General features: G+C 37.4%; 1 protein-coding gene across 1 annotated transcript in view; it reads right to left on the bottom strand.

Annotated features, from left to right (window-relative positions):
- LOC137644393 (CCN family member 1-like) overlaps positions 1 to 9,541 on the bottom strand; it is a 45,167-nt gene extending 35,626 nt beyond the window's left edge. The window contains exons 1-4 of the mRNA XM_068377375.1: positions 9,398 to 9,541; positions 8,324 to 8,531; positions 7,733 to 7,824; positions 5,969 to 6,098 (exon numbers count right to left, since the gene is read on the bottom strand). Coding sequence (XP_068233476.1) covers positions 5,969 to 6,098; positions 7,733 to 7,824; positions 8,324 to 8,531; positions 9,398 to 9,541 — 574 coding nt within the window. The remainder of the gene's footprint in view (positions 1 to 5,968; positions 6,099 to 7,732; positions 7,825 to 8,323; positions 8,532 to 9,397) is intronic.
- Positions 9,542 to 17,500: the final 7,959 nt, after the last annotated feature.

The following is a 17,500-nucleotide window of genomic DNA, read 5'->3' as shown; positions in this document are numbered from 1 at the left end:
GTTAGAACTTAAGCTAGGTACAGAACCTCAGAAGAGTGCCCTATATCGAGTTTCCCCTCAAAAGAGAGCACCTCTAAAGAAGGAAACTGACTTTTTGCTACAACATGGTTTTACAAAACCAAGTATTAGTCCTTGGGCATCACCATGTGTTTTAGTTGAGAAACAAAATGGCTCCTATAGACTCTGCACTGACTTCAGAAGACTAAATGAGGTAACTGTTTCGGATTCTTATCCATTACCAAGGGTGGATGACCTCATAGATCTGGTAAGCAAAGCTGTATATGTTTCAAAGATTGATTTATTACAGGGTTATTATCAAGTCCCATTAGCAGATAACACAAAACCCCTGACAGCATTTACTACTCCAGATGGACTATATCAATATACAGTCCTTCCATTTGGACTCAAGAATGCTCCTGCAGTTTTTCAAAGATTGATGGATCAAGTAATCAGTGATTTGCCTGGTATTCGAGTGTATCTTGATGACATTGTTATATTTTCAGATACTTGGCTGGACCATCTTTCTATGCTGAAGGATTTACTTAGCAGGTTAAGACAGGCTTGTTTGACAATTAACTTAACCAAGAGTGATTTCGGCCATGCGAAGCTGCAATACCTTGGATATGTGACTGGCAGCGGCGAGGTATCCCCAGTTGCAGCCAAAGTATACGCCATCACCAAGCTAAGCTGCCCAAGATCCAGGCGTGAAGTAAGAAAATTCCTTGGGATGATAGGCTACTATAGGAGGTTTTGTAAAAACTTCTCTGAAGTAGTAGCCCCATTAACTGACTTAACCAGCAGAAAGAGGAAGTTCGTTTGGATACCAGTTTGTGAGGAAGCCTTTCGATAAGCCAAAGATTTCCTAGCCAGTAGCCCTGTCCTGAAGGCTCCTGACTTTGGCTCTCCCTTTGCTATCGAGGTCGACGCTAGTGACCGTGGAATAGGCGCTGTACTCCTGCAAAAAGGGCCAGATGACATGCAGCATCCCATTGCTTACATGTCGAAGAAACTCAGCGAGGTTACTCTACAATCGAAAAGGAAGCACTTGCTCTTTTGACTGCATTGGAGCACTTCGAAGTTTATCTTTCTGGCAGTCCTGCTCCCATATTAGTCTTCACAGATCATAAGCCACTAAAGTTTGTAGTCCGGATGAGAACCAAAAATAAAAGGATCATGAAGTGGTGGTTATCTTTGCAGCAGTTTGATCTAAAGATCCAGTACATCTGTGGACAGGATAACCTTCGAGAAGACATTTTATCATGCTGTAGTAACGAACTCGACAGGTTGGTCGAAAATCTTTAACATAGAGTTTTCGATTTGAGGAGGGGGATGTTAGGAGTATTTAATATATGTAAATAGGGTATTTTTGTAGTGTGGATTGTAAATGTTTTGTAGTTCATATTTTTCCCATGTCTGTCTGTGTTGTCCTTGCGTATTGTTTGGGTGTTTGTATTCCTTAGTCCTTGGATGGTTTACTTTGGCTATTGGAGTGCCACCAGGGATTGAGATTTCTTGGATTTATCATAGTGTTAATAACCCTGGATTATATATAAAAGTGTTACATTATTTGTACTTGCTAATTTGTAAGTATTGCTATATTGCATTTAAGGTTCCGTTGACGCTTGCTGGGTATGTATGTATTTTCTGCATTTTATTGTTTAATATTGACGTTATTTCCTGTATTATCTACGGTGTATTGATAATCGAGTTATTTGTTACTTACCTGCTTGTTTTGCTCATTTGTAGTAATACTGTACAATGTAAATGTTCCTGGAGTTTCGTTAATTTACATTCGTTATTGTTTTAGTTTCATTATTCTTGTTATCGTCGTAATCCTTATCTTTATATGGATCTTTAATTAATTTTAAGTAAAATAACAAAATTTCGTAGTGTTTACCTTATTCCGTATTACTATATATTTACTCGTATATCATACTTTAATTTAATGCTATCTAAGTTTGGATAAGAGCTCTACTATAAAAATAAGCTAAGTTAAGGCATCATTAAATGTTTTATTATTTATTGCCTACGACCGTTTGGAGCTCCGCTTCGTACTTGCATCAGTGAAAATGCAGGAAAGAGTATTAAGAGGCGAATGGTCGTAACAATACATACAAATACAACCTATATATATATATATATATATATATATATATATATATATATATATATATATATATATATATGTATATATATATATATATATATATATTCATACGAAGCTGGTCTAGTGTAGAGTAAATATAGTAGTTTATTAATGATTTTATTTATATTTTATTTGTGCATTGAAGAGAGGTTAGCCAGCCCGGAAAATGAGCTCCTCTAGTGTAGACATAAGAACATTAAGTAAATTACGTAAGACCTTCATCATTAATTTCATTGTATTCTTTATTCAAGTTAGTATATGTAAATCTACGTTATTTTTAAGAATTAATTTTTTCTTTCACGTGGGCAGAGCTAGCCGACTAAGAGAGCCATCTGGCGTTGCGTGAGTACACCTTCCAGAGAGCAATAATTGATAACTCTGACGCCCTAGCCCAGTCCCCACGCTTCCAGACCTCGGTCCTGAAAAATTCTGGAATTAGCTAAATCTCGTATAAAGGCAACCCCTAGGGTTGCATAGATAGATAGAGATTTCTAGCCTTAAAAACGCCATATCCCCTATCTCTCACTCTTGCACGCAGCTTAGTGTATTGTTTTAAAGTGTTCCGTGAAATAAAGAAGTTTAGGCGTGACAAAATTTTGTAAACATAGTGAGTACTTATAATAGTCCTCTTAGAGTTTTGTAAACGGCCCTGTAGGAAGGTGATAACTTGTAAATTGTGATCTGGTTATCAATTTTCATTAAGTGTCAACCTCATACATTGTATAATGTATAAGAGTTATTTGAATATTCTTAATATTAATTACCCAATTTTGTTTTGAGTGTACTCAAGAGATCTTTGGATATTCAGTGTTTTATATATTAATGTCTGTGAGTTATTTGACGCTCTCAGAGTTCGTGTATTAATATTTTAAAGTTGAACAGTTTTAATGTAAAAGTAAACAGGTGAGTTTGGAACTAGAGAAGTTGTATTAGTTTTCCAGCCGTGATATATATAATATTATATGTTTGGTTCCCAGTCACGAGCCATAGTATAATATATTTTTGGTGCCCAGACCCCGGTAGCCATCATCATAAAATATATTTTCTGTGCCCAGACCTGGAAGCCATCATCATATAGTATATATATATATATATATATATATATATATATATATATATATATATATATATATATATATATATATATATATATATTGATTAGATTTTGCCCGTCGTCTCTATCTTGAGCTTTTAGTTCAATACTTCTCCATTCATCATCTCCTACTTCGCACCTCATATTCCTCAGCCATGTTGGCCTGGGTCTCCTAACTCTTCTTGTGCTGTGTGGAGCCCAGTTGATCGTTTGGTGAACTAATCTCTCTTGGGGAGAGCGAAGAGCATGCCCAAAACATCTCCATCTACTCCTCATCATGATCTCATCCACTTATGGCACAGGAGTAATCTCTCTTATAGTTTCATTTCTAATCGTGTACTGACATTCAACTCCCAATATCCTTCTGGGTGCTTTGTTTTCAAATCTATTAAATCAATTGGAGATTGTTTTATTGTCATACCATAACTTATGTCACTAAACTTATATATAATCTGATTTTTATATGTAATTTTAGGCGATTTGATTTCCAAATTTTCCTTAACGTAGCCATTGTCTGATTTGCATTTTTCAATCTTTCACTGAACTCTAATTCTAAAGACCCTTTATTGGAGATCATGGTTCCTAAATACTTGAATGATTCTACCTCATTAATTCTTTTTTAGTTTCAATGATGTTTCATCTTCCATTGCATACTCCGTTCTCATCTTTTCTGTCTTTCTTCTGTTTATCTTCAGCCCAACCTCGTGTGGTATTTCATGCATTCTTGTAATCAAGCATTGTAAATCCTGTACTGTTCTGCTAACAAGGACAGCATCATCAGCAAACTCTAGGTTTGCTAAATTCCTATCACCAATCCAGTCCAATCCTTCTCCATCATCTCTGACTGTTCTACGCATTACAAAATCTGTGAGAAGGATAAACAACATAGGTGACAACACATTCCCTCTGAGTACTCCGTTGTTCACTGGAAATTCATTTGATGAGCCTCCATTAACATTAATTTTGCACTTGCTATGCTCATGAACCGACTTAATCCAATTTACATATTTAGGAAGAATTCCATTATAATGCAGGACTCTCCACAAAATTGGCCAGTGCGCACTGTCAAAGGCTTTTCCATAGTTCACAAATGCCATCAAAAGATGATTTCTATATTCTATGCATTGCGGTACATGTCTCAAAAGGAAAATTTGGTCAGTGCAACTTTTACCTTTTCTAAATCCTGTTTGTTCATCTCTCAGCTCACGTAATTATTCCAATCAGTCAGGGCTCCTATTTATGGTATTTTCACCAACACCCCTAAATCCTATTCACCAGTTTTTGCCTCTTCCTGCCACATTCTACAATATAATCTTGTAAGTAGTCTGAGAGTGACTTCATGTTCGTCCAGTATCATCTCTACGGTTATTCCATAGCATCCCTGGGATTTCCATTTCTTTAGTCTTTTGAGGATAACTTCGACTTCGAACACACTGAATTCATTCATAGGCACATGAAGGTCTTCATCAGCTTCAGGTATGTCAATCAAATTATTCCCTTCATATCTCCTATTCATAACCTCACTAAAGTGTTCCATCCAACGTTGTCTTTCTTTATCTTCTGTTCCTATAATAGAGTCCCCTCTCTCTTTGATGGGTATATGCTTCTTCTTCTTTGCCCCAGTCGAGATTTCATCAATAATTCTATGAGCAATTCTTACACCATAGCCACTTCCTGAATTCATAGCTTTGACAACCTCATCTGCTTTACTCTCTAAATATTTTTTCCAGTCATTCCTGGCTTTTCGTTTGACCTCACTGTCAATACTGGAATATATATATATATATATATATATATATATATATATATATATATATATATATATATATATATATATATATATATATATATATATACATATGTATGTATGTATGTATGTATGTATGTATGTATGCATGCCTGCAACTATATAAAATAAAAAAAATTTGGGCATATTATACTCTATTTAAAGAAATAAGCGCACATTCATGAAATATCCTTTGTTTGTGAATATAGGGTTATATCATCTATATATACATTCATTTATATGCAAAATAGACAATATCATATTGGCGTTCAAACCTCGTAGACAGCATCTTTCCGTAGAAACTGGGATCCAGTTAACTTTCAGTAAAAAAGGAAAATTTTAGTTTCCTTTCTCAGTCAATTATTTACTATCCACAACTATTTAAAAACCCTTTTAACATGACTTTTCGTCAGGGCTACATTATTTGAACGATGGAATTACAATTATAAATTCTACGATGGTGTAAATTTAAAGATGCAGAAATATTTGGATACTTCGAAACTCATTAACAAGTATTGATGAAAGAAATCTGTGTTCTTTGAAAAAAAATCTGTGTTCTTTGAGATATATATATATATATATATATATATATATATATATATATATATATATATATATATATATATATAAATTCTTATATACATATCAAGTTCATATATAGTATATTATTTAATGTCTTTAAACCTTTTTTGAAATGTTAAAAAGTCATAAGGGGTTATGGACTTTCAAAATAAAAGAGAAACCGAACATAAATTAAAGATTATGTCATGTATCATGAAGTGAAGCAATCAACCCGAATGACAATACGTTTAATGACTAATGGATAAAGTATTTCAAGACAGGAAAATATTCTACCAGTAGGGAATAGAATTTGTAAATAAAATAATAGGAAGTAAAAAAAAAAAAAAAAAAAATGTTGATAAAACTATGGAGGTGGAGTTACCTGGATCTTTATTGCACATCCATTCTCGGCAACATTGCCCTTGAACAGATACAAGACGAGGATTGAGACACTGCTTGCTTGGCGAGAGGATTTCTCCAGGGCAAAGCGACACACATGCGTATGTTCCATTCTGAAAAGAATAATGGGTCATAGAATAGCTCAAGAGATTGTGTGGAAATAAACATTGTCATACAAGAGTAATTTTGTAATTAGAAATATAAAAATGCAATTAGTCTTAGCATTATTGATAGAAATATATAAGGAACACTTGGCTCATGTTTGGTGCATAAATGTATAGCTCCCAATACCCCAACCACCATCCCAGCTGTGGTCAAGAAAATAGGTAGTAGGATTAGATATATCCTTTATACAGATTTTTTGAGAAATGGGTAGTATTAAGTAATTTTCAATTACAATTGCCGACATTTTCAGCAAAATAACATTGTGAATAGCTCTTGATCAGCTCTCTGAGTCTGGGACAACACGCATTTCCAATTCTAATTTACCTGGATGAAAACACCAACACAGGAAAATTAAATTCCTGATAATGTGCCCAGCCGCAGCAGACTTGTATATCAGAAATTTCATGCTCCGCCTACCACCCAGGAACCCTTGAGTCCAATGCATGATGACTGCCAGGATGTCTTTGTTTGAGCTGCCTTTGTGTGTGAACAGAGAAGAATAGTCCGAGAATGATGAATGCAGTTGGTTGTGCGAATTAACATGGAGCAAAGACCAGCTTAAGTAAGCGTTTAGTTCCATAATTAAGATAAAACCAATTTACTCAACCATGCGGCTAATTCATGCAAGCAACATATATCGCTTGCCAAAACAATGGAGCAATGATATAATATTTAATCATGAGCAAAGCAACCCATAATGGAAAGCAACAAAGGGAAGTGAAATTTCTTGGATACATATTGGAAACTCTGACCGGCATTTATCATAAAATGCTCCGATGTATTAAAAAAAAATGTTTCGAATGACTTTGCTAAACGATGTCTCTACTATATATTTGCAAACAATAAGACAATTTAATTAAGGTGAATATCATTATTTACTAAGTAGTCCAAATAAAAGTAAGAAACAGAAGATTAAAGAGTGAAGAGATGTTAAATGGATAAAAGGAAATGGCAAAAGTGTCACTGAGTCAATGGCTGCCATGATTAATATGGAAGGTGCTCTCTCAAACAGTAGAGCATACCCACAATCTGTAGATGTACCGTTTTACTGGTAGAAACCACTATTCTAAGTAAGTGAAGGTCAAGAACCTGTAATGGAACATCATCAGTTGCTAACCTAGAGACGTGAGGTTTTCGTGGATTTAACAATAATAACCAGTCTTTCAGATTTATGAACCACTTGGTGATGAGTCACCTCCTAACTACATTTTTCTTGGTGTACTTTTTTTCTAAGCTGGTGGGTAAAGCATATTATTTTGTTAGTGCCCTGTGACAGATATATATTTTTGATGGTGTACTATGCCATATATTCCATTAGTGCACAGAGAGATATTTTTAAATGGTTCATTGGGGCAGATATTTTCTCAGCTATTACTTACATATCAAGAATCATGCAACCAGCTCCAACCTTTTGCGAGCTTTGCACATTTAGACGAAAAACTTTGCGGACTAAATGCAATAAGAACTGATAGTTATGAAGAAAATGAAGACAGCAGTGATTATGAAGATTCAAATGAAATTCGAGTTGGATCATGATGGCTATGATGTTGAACTTTAATTTGAAACAATAGAGAGTCCCTACCTGGCACGTACACTGAGTCCGACAGTCAAGTAAGAACATCTCTCCATGTTCGTAGGAAGTACCATTAACGGAGCATCTTCTCTTGAAAACTTCTGTGAATAAAGTTGGATATTCATTATACGTTTTATCGTTTCATGTTTATGTAGTGTGTTTAATTTTCAATCTCTGTTTAAAAGAACCTTTGTTTTCTTCTTACATAAATCTTTCCATTATACCTGGTCGATTAATGTATGATAGTTTTCCTATTTTTTAATATAGTTTTCGATACTTTAATGACTTCATAGATATAAAAAATATAGTTATATTATTACACTTATCAAGTTTAGCTTTAGTGCATTTAAATAGAAATTCATGAAACAAAAAAAGGGAAAACCAACTCATCTAATTTTAACAAAGGACGATTAATGAAAATGATAATTTACTTGACTTGTTTAGAATTTCAGTGTACAGTTGTTATCAGTAGAGAGAATGAGGATTGCTCTTGAATAAATAAAAAGTACTATTACTTGAAAAAAAATAAAGTTTTTCATAAATATTATCAGATAAGATAATCTCAATACTGAGCCATCAAAGGAGAACGGGTTTTAATACCTTTACAGAAGCCATTGGCATCATTTTTGGCATTGTATATACAGGAAAGACTTTTGGACGAGTCACACAACGATACGTGGTCGCAGGACTCGCCCGCCTGTCTAGCACACTGCCAACAGCATTCACAACCATCTTGGATTATTGGTGTCCCAGGCCCACACGATGGTATGGGTCCGCAGTTGCAAGGGTAAACACAATTGGATCTTACCTAGCGAATAATAGAACAGAAGTTGCTATGGCAACCGGCATTTCGATAAGAACCCTTTGTTATTACAATAAAGGGAAGGAATATTTTTCTTATGGTGCGAATTATTATTGGTATGTTAATTTTTTTATAATAAAAAAACTATATGTGATTAATACGGTTATTGATTTTACAAATGAAAAAATTATATTTCTATTATATAGTTGTAGAATACATTGACTTGGTCATACATCCAATCATCTATCAACAACTTTCTAAGGGTCTCAACACGTTAAGCAATAGGATTATTGAAAATGGCTATACCCTTAATAGGCTAAACAGTTTAATGAATGATATCCAATGTTACTTGCTAATTGATTGTATACATCGCCAAAATCACTAATCTCCCTAGGAAAGCTTGACTGAGAAGGAAATACCTGTAATAGATAATTTTTCTTTATAACATTTCTTGTGGACTACAAGCGTACTACATGCTATCAATCATCACAATAGAGTATATATTTATAAGGTAAAGTACAATAGGCAAATTTCACGCAAAATTCATGTGAAATAATATTTGGTATTAAAAGCATGCTAGATGTATAGAAATAGGTGATATATGAATTATTTAAAAAAAAAAAAACTCAGTTAAATCCTTTTATTTTTACAAACGTACTTCATCCTTTCAATTGCCCTCATTTTTCTCTAAATGGAAGAACTCTAGATTGTTATTTTAGTATTGTCAAGAATTCATTTCCTTGAATGCTTTTTTGAAATCTTTCAACTTCTCCGTTTTCCTATGTATCATTGTCTCATTTAGTACTGCAGTCGTTCTATTTTTCCTACACTGTCTCTGCATTCAGTTTCAAACAGATGTTTGAAATACTTACATCAGAGTATTGATTAGAGTAAGTGTACATCTCTCTATACTTCTCGCAACTGTAGCAGGGGGCTCGCTGACCACCAGCCATCCCAACAAATGCTGTCACCCAGCACCATTTGACTATGGCAGCTATAACACGGATGACTACCATTTTCTACCTGAAAATGAGAGAAGGGCCTTGCGTTATGTAATGTGTTATATCTTGATATAGTGTTCCATTTCGAAATATTTCCAACACCATTGGCGTCTTGCATTATTTAATGTTTCTAACACCTTATAGGCGTCTTGTATAATATAATGTTTCTTACACCCCTATAAGGCTCTCACATTATGTAAGGTTTCTAACACTTTTGTAAATTTTTTACATTATGTAAGGCTTCTAAAACCCTTAAAAGCCTCTTGCAGTATTTAATATTTATAAAACCATTAAAAGTCTCTTGCATTATGTAATATTCATAAAACCCTTATAAACCTCTTGCATTATGTAATATTTTTAAAACCCTTATAATCCTCTTGTATTATGTAATATTTATGAAACTCAAAGAATCGTCTTGCATTGTGTAATGTTTATAAAACTCTTAAAATCCTCTTCCATTATGTAATATTTATAAAACCCTGATAAGCCTCTTGCATTGTGTAATATCTATGGAACCCTCTTAAGCCTCTTGCATTTTGTAATATTCCTAATGCCTTTGGAACCCATGTATCAAAGTTATGCTATGAACACATATACGATAGATAACTATATGGAGAAAGCTATATTACACATATATATACGAAAGTACACATATCTTTAAGCATATATATCAGTCAATTTATTAAGGATTTAAATGGACAGTCTACAAAAAGCCAAAGTTAAGTAGGATGTGCCAAATGTATCGGCCCACGTTTCTGCTTATTTATTACAGAATTAAAGGGGGATTTATATAGACATTATGCAATATTATATTGTTTGCTTTGAAATGTTTAGTGTCCGTATAGCACCAATAATTCAAAATCACATTCTTTGCTTTTAAATGTTTAATGTCTGTATAATATAAAAATTCACCTTTCAAAGAATATAAACTTTTTTTTTTTTTTTTTTTTTTTTTTCAAAATACATTCTGTAGTCAAGGCCAACTCAAGATAAGATCTTCTTAAAAAGTTAACCATGTTACTAATATTTACAATACAATGTTCTCTCATAAAAACCTTAATAATCAATTTAGCCACCAAGCCTGATGGACAAGAATGAAGAGCATTCATAATGTAATATCGTGTGAGTTACATTAGAATAAAAAATACAAAGACTGGTGCTATTCAGGTGAAACATCCTATTTACGTCAAACTATCTTAAACATTGTGTAAGGTGGCTGTCAGGTGGTAATAAAGAGGGGAGGTGAATAAAAGTAACATATACTCAATAGATAAGGAGCTTATATACAAGCAGTTGAGATTAGGATTGTCACCAAAATTCAAACAATCTGAAACATGCGATGGCAGGCTTAAACAGGTTTTTCTATTATCAGGGTGGGAAAGAGCTAGATATAAAAAAGCAATAGCATTACAGTGTATGAGCGTGTATGAAACATATGTGGAACATGGCTTCCCTGTAAATAAGACATGTGAAATAGGCTACCTTGCTTTAGAGAGGCAAACTTTAGGATATATGTAAGTTATAGATGATCAACGGAGTCCCAGTCTTCTTTGCCGCGAATGTTAACACTAAAAACCTTCAGTGTGCAACAGATTACGAGGAAAGGGCCCGAGTAAGAGGATGTCAGTAGTGGCTTGCAAATGTCGATGCGCAGTAAGATGTGTATTGCGTTTTGTAAATTTTGAAATATGCGTTGCTTTGCTGGTGGTTTGTAAGTCTGTGGGCATGGAGTAAATTTTTCCAGAATGTGACGTAGAGATGGTAGATTGTTGGAGGAGGTTGCAGATAGAAAAAAATTCCGCAGGATGACCAACTGATTGCCACATACCATTTATGCTGCTGATACATTTAGGGCATCCTTAGGAGTGGTCCTTAATCCCAGGAGGACCCAGGGAAGTAATGTCCAGTGACTCCCAGGAGACTCACTAATGATGTCCACAATTGAGAGATGAAAGCGGTACACCTGTCAAAAGTAATATGTTCTGGGATATCAAATCTTACTATCCACCCTGAGAGTAAGGCAGATGTGCTTGAGGTAGACATTGCAGTTTGCAGGGGAATGGCTTCAGGCCAATGAAGCCAATGACGGTAAACAGATAACGATGTCTCTTTGATGTGGGTAGTGAACCTACTACGTCGAATTGAATGTGTGGTAAATGACACTGAGTTTGAGGATAAGTGTCCACTCATGAATTCATGTGTCGTTGTACTTTTTAATTTTTGCATGAAGTACAGGGAAGGACTGAATCCATAGCATCCTTAGTAATGCTGTGCCAAATGAAATTTGTCTTCAGTATCTGTGCAGTAGATCAGTGCGAGGGATATGAGAGGCATATGGGGGCAGGTACCTATAGTCATGGTACCAGTATGGACGACACAGTGGAGGGTGGCGTTGGAGTCGTCGAGGGCAACGTTTTCCCAGTTAAGGGATGTGAAGGATATCCTACATGATGGTACTCTTGATCTTTTCATTGGACTTCTGCCAAGGCGTTGTAATCCAATCCCAGGTGAATGACAGCAGATATGGTGATAGGGCATTGACAACTGGATTAATTTTTTCAGGGATGTGTTGAAGGGTGCAGTTGTATTCAGCTACAATGGAGAGACATCGACGTTGATGGACGGACCAAGCACTGGACTGTTGAACTGTCAGAAGTAACATGTTTTGTGATATGAAATGTCGCTATTCACCCTGAGAATAAGGCAAATGTACCTAAGGTGGACATTGCAGTTTGCAGGAGAATTGCTTCAGGCTAATGAATTGAACAGTCAATGACGGTGAATGGCAGCCAATATCATGATAGGGAATTGACAACTGGATTCATTTTCTCAGGGATCTGTTGAAGGGTATAGTTGTATTCAGCTACAGTGGAGAGACGTCGGCGTTGATGGACGGACCAAGCGTTGGACTGTTGAATAAAGGTATGTAGTAGAAGCATGTGATCCATGTGAATGACAAAGGGTGTACCTTCTAAGAAGAGGCGAAAGTGATGGACAGCCAAATGCATCTCCAGCAATTCGCTGGTGAAGGTAGAGTAGCAAGAATCTCCCTAAGACATTTTTCCACTGAAGAAGGCCAATGGGAAGGGCAAGCCATTGACCATCTGCATCGTTGAAGAGAAGGTGAGGGGGATATGGCACGGGTAAGGTGAGAGCATTAGCAGTTTATAAGGCATTCTTGGCATTGCAGAAGGCGGTTTCTTGAGGGGGACTCCAATTCAGGTCTTTTTGTTTGCCCTTGAGGGAGGCGTAGGGGATGCAAGAGTGGCAGCAATTGCTGGTAGAAACTAGGGATGATAGTTCATCATGCCCAAGATAATCGAGGATGTGGGGAAGTACTGAACAGATACTACCCTCTCAGGGAGGGTGTGTACGCCTTCAGGAGTGATGTGGTACCCTAAGAACCTTACTTCATTTGCGCCAAAGGTACACTTGTACTATAATACAAGGTAGTTGTAGGTGGTTGAGAATAATGTGCAGGTGATGGAGATGTTCCTCTTTGGAGGAAGAGAACACAAGTGTATCGTCTACGTAGCATACGCAGGAGAGGGTTCCTAAGATGCCATCCATGAGGCTTTGGAAATTGGTCCCATCATTACGAAGGTCCAATCAGGAGTAATTGTTTGTGTACATGCCGAAGGGGATGGTAATGGCTGTCTTGGGGATATCTTTTGGGTTTATGGGCACCTGATGATACCTCTTCAAGAGGTTGAGAGGTGAGAACACCTTTGCTCTGTGCAAGTAGAAGGTTACGTTGGCAATGTACGTGAGGGTAGTGATCCTGCTCTGTCTGCATGTTCAGAAGCCTGTAATGCCCTCAAGTGCACAGGGAGTCATTCTTCTTCAGGACGATATGTAACCCTGACAACCATGGTCTTGAGGTCTTTTAGCATAGGTCCATTTCTTCCGTTTCAACGAACGTATATTTAGTGGCAGCCAAATGATCTGGGCCCAGACCCCTGAATCTGGCAAACACCTGGGGCCCAGTTTTCTTGATATGGTGATAAATACTGTGCCTAGCGGGAACCATGGGCGTTTGGCTAAGTTCAGGGCAGAATATCTCCGGGTACGATGTCAGGAGGTGGGCGTAGGCCTCCAAGGTTGTGCTGATGTGTAAGCCAAGGTCGGATGTGGCGGGTTGAAAAGGTGTTGACAAATATGAGTCTGCTGTGACTTATTGTCGATGTTCCACATCAACCTGGAAGTAGAAATGGGCGCAGAAATCTGCACTGAGAAATCACAATATTACGTAAGCAACAAAGAATTTCCAAGGCTATTTGACACTCCCATAAGAATAGTATGTGTGTCTTATACCAGTGGTTGGGGGTCTCAGATCTGCTGGCTGCTACCAGGCACACATCAGCAGGCTTAGAATGACTACGTTGTGTCCTGGATTGTGACTTTGTTAGAAGGGAATGGCATGCACCAGTGTCTACCAAAAACTGCTCACCCGTACTTGCATAATGTAAAAAGCAATGGCCTACTTACACATTTTTTGGCCACTGACAAGTGTCCGCACATTTCGCAGCCGCCCTGAATTTGGTGTGGTAGTAGAATTGTGGCTGATTGACATCAGTAAGTGGCTGGGAAGGTCATTGGTTGAGCTGTAAGTGAGGGGCACCATATGTGGATGGTGAGAAGCTTTATCAACGCTTCAACATGTCACGGGGGAAGGTTTGTGCGTCTTACCACATTCACACTGGCTTTGGTCAGTGTTGAGTTGCTATCCTCTTTATCAGGAGGAGAGGAAATGAAGAATTCTTGTAGGTGATGAAGTAGGTGTCTACAAGGGCGTCGACTTTGGTCATCAGGTCCTTCATGGCCAAGGTATCGGCATCGGGGATGGCAGAGCATACAGGTTCGGGTAGGCCTTGTATTCTAAGGGCACGAAGTACATTTACTTCCCGACGAGAGCTGTCTGTGGCAGGTTGCAGGCAAGTGATGCTGGTCATTTCCCTAAGGTCAAGCAAAGCCTTTTGGTTCCCCATCATCTGGTGAGAGAACTGGAGAAACTTGGCTGTATGGGCAGCTGGCCATGGTGAGCATTGGTCTAGGAAGTATATTTTTAAGGTGTCATACGGTATTGGGGTGTCCCCTTGGTTGCAAAGCCAATTAGAGATTTATGGGAAGGTGCTCTCGGGGATCGCCACGAAGAAACAATCTCCTCTGCTGGTTGAGCAAATCAGGGTCTTGATGCAAGATTGAACTTTTGTGTGCTGGCGAAAGGCAGAAGTTTCAACGATACAGGTGTGGGGCTCTGAGTCAGGATCGGGTAGCAGCATCCTAACAAGGGTAGGCGTAGTGGTAGGCCAAAAAAGGCGCTGAGGAGCGAGTCACTCTGGGGTCACCAATTGTGCGAGGTGGTTGTTAGGTGGTAATAGAGAGGCTACGCAAATGCAAATTACATTTAGTTAACAGATAATGAGCTAATATACAAGCAGTTGAGGACAAAAATGTCACACAAAAACTCAAACAATCTGAAAAATTAATTGCAAGGTCAAACAGGTTTTTCTATCATCAGTGCGGAAGAGAGCGAGAGATAAAGAAATGTCAAGGTATTTTAGTGCTTAAGCGTGTATGAAACATGTGCATCATACACGCAAACACACATTTATATATATATATATATATATATATATATATTATCTATATACATATATATATATATATATATATATATATATATATATATATATATATATATATATATATATATATATATATATATATATATATATATCAAATAGGCCAAATTACCCTTCAATATCGAATGCGCTCTGCCACAGGATCTCAGACCCATGAACTAATTCCTTCATTGATGGGTATTTGTGGTTTATTTGAAAAGTTGTAAATCATGAGTGTCAGTGATATAATTACACTGGTTTACAAAGAAATTAAGGCAAGCACAAAAATAGCCGTTTCTACCTAGTTTGGGGGTGCTGAATTCAAATTTGAAAACCGTTTTTACTCATCACCTCTAGTTTTTTTTTAGATATGCATAGTGTGCATTTTGTGCATATACGATACATAAAGGCGTAAATGTATTCAGGGTTAATTCTAATATTGTGAGACTCATGGCTTATTTTTTAGTTATTATGCACTAAATGTAAGTGATTGGATTACATTATATATATAATTATATATCAAGACGGATTTTGGCAGTTAAGGCAGCAGGTCTCAATCCACACTCAGTAGTGCTCTAGCAGTCATTGGAAGAGGTTGTCTCGCAGGTGGTGCAGGAGGTTGGTGTCCCTCAACTATCGTGTTACACATCTTTTGGGTAGATAAATATTAGTATCACATTTTCCAATGCTCATTTTATTGCCTTGCATATGATTTAGTTTTACTTTGTTATATTTTGAGATTCTCCAATGGCTTCAAGCACGTCAAAATATCGAGGATGCCTCAACGAGGCCAATTCCTTCTGCTACGTGTGTGGGGACTTCACGACAGTTGCACAGCGTTGAAACATCACTTCCCTCCTCAGAACTGCCTACTTTCACTATTTTGACTGAAAAATTGGTGATCAGGACAAGTCTTGGGCTCCACACATCTGTTGTAAACCCTGCTACAATGGACTAACTGCATGGTTTAATGGCAAGAAAGCGGCTTTCAACTTTGCAGTTCCGATGGTTTGGAGAGAGCCACGAAGCCACGCAGATGATTTTTAGTTTTGTTTAGCTATTATTACTGGTTTCAATGCATCTTCTAGGAAAAAGATGAATATCCCAAACTTCCATCTGCTATGAGACCCGTTCCCCATTCAGATGATCTTTCTGTACCCACATCTCCAGTAAATAAGGATCTTCTTTCCTCATCAGATGAAGAAATGCCTTCAAGGGAGGATTCTGCCGAGTAAATATCTTTGGGAGATATTGAGTCTACATATTCAGGAACAAGTGGCAACGAGCCACACTGGATCGCGCAAGAAGACCTGAATGATCTTGCTCGTGATTTGTATCTGTCAAAACAGCAGTCAGAGCTCTTGGCTTCTTGGCTTAAACAATGGAACCTAGTCCAGGAAGATGTAAGGATCACCAGTTTCAGAAATCGGAACAATGACCTTGCTTCCTTTTTCGACATGGAAAACCAGTTGTGCTACTGCACAAACATACCTGACTTGTTCATGTCCCCCTGTTTGCCACATAATCCTTCAGACTGGCATCTTTTCATAGACTCTTCCAAGCGAAGTTTCAAGGCTGTGCTTCTGCACAACGGGAATAAATATCCCAGCATTCCCATTGCACACTCTGTCCATCTAAAGGAGTCCTATGACAACATAGAGCTTCTTTTAGAAGCTATTAAGTACAGCATGTACCAATGGAGTCTGTGTGGGGACCTCAAGGTCATTGGTCTTCTTATGGGTATGCAAGCGGGCTTCACAAGGTACTGTTGTTTTCTCTGTCTCTGGGATAGTCGACCTGTATCCCAGCATTACAAGCATAAAGACTGGGGGTCTAGATGCACTTCTGTTCCTGGCGAACACATCGTCAAGGGGAATGCTCTGGTGGACATGAATAAGGTGCTTCCTCCTCTTCACATCAAGCTTGGTCTGATGAAGAATTTCGTGAAGGCGTTGGACAAAAATGGTGCTATCTTCCAACACTTGTCTACTGTGTTCCCAGGTGTTAGTGCTGCTAAGCTCAAAGAGGGCATCTTTGTCGGACCTCAGATTCGAGAAGTGCTGATGGATACTGATTTTGAGGAGCTTCTTAACTTAAAGGAACTGAGAGCATAAGAGGCATTCAAGTCAGTCTGTAGTGGTTTCCTTGGTAACACACACGTACCAGATTACCAAGCCTGTATTGAAAAGTTGCTAAAGTCTTACGAGGATATTGAGTGCCGAATGTCACTCAAGATTAATTTTCCCCATTCCCACCTTAACTTCTTCCCGCCAAACCTTGGAGCAGTGAGTGATGAGCATGGAGAAAGATTCCACCAAGACATTACGAAGATGGAGAGCAACTATCAAGG

The sequence above is a fragment of the Palaemon carinicauda genome, chromosome 7 (assembly GCF_036898095.1).
Source record: "Palaemon carinicauda isolate YSFRI2023 chromosome 7, ASM3689809v2, whole genome shotgun sequence".
In the NCBI taxonomy this organism is placed as follows: Eukaryota; Metazoa; Arthropoda; class Malacostraca; order Decapoda; family Palaemonidae; genus Palaemon; species Palaemon carinicauda.
The sequence above is the reverse complement of the archived record's forward strand: the minus strand, read 5'-3'. Positions and strand labels throughout refer to the sequence as shown.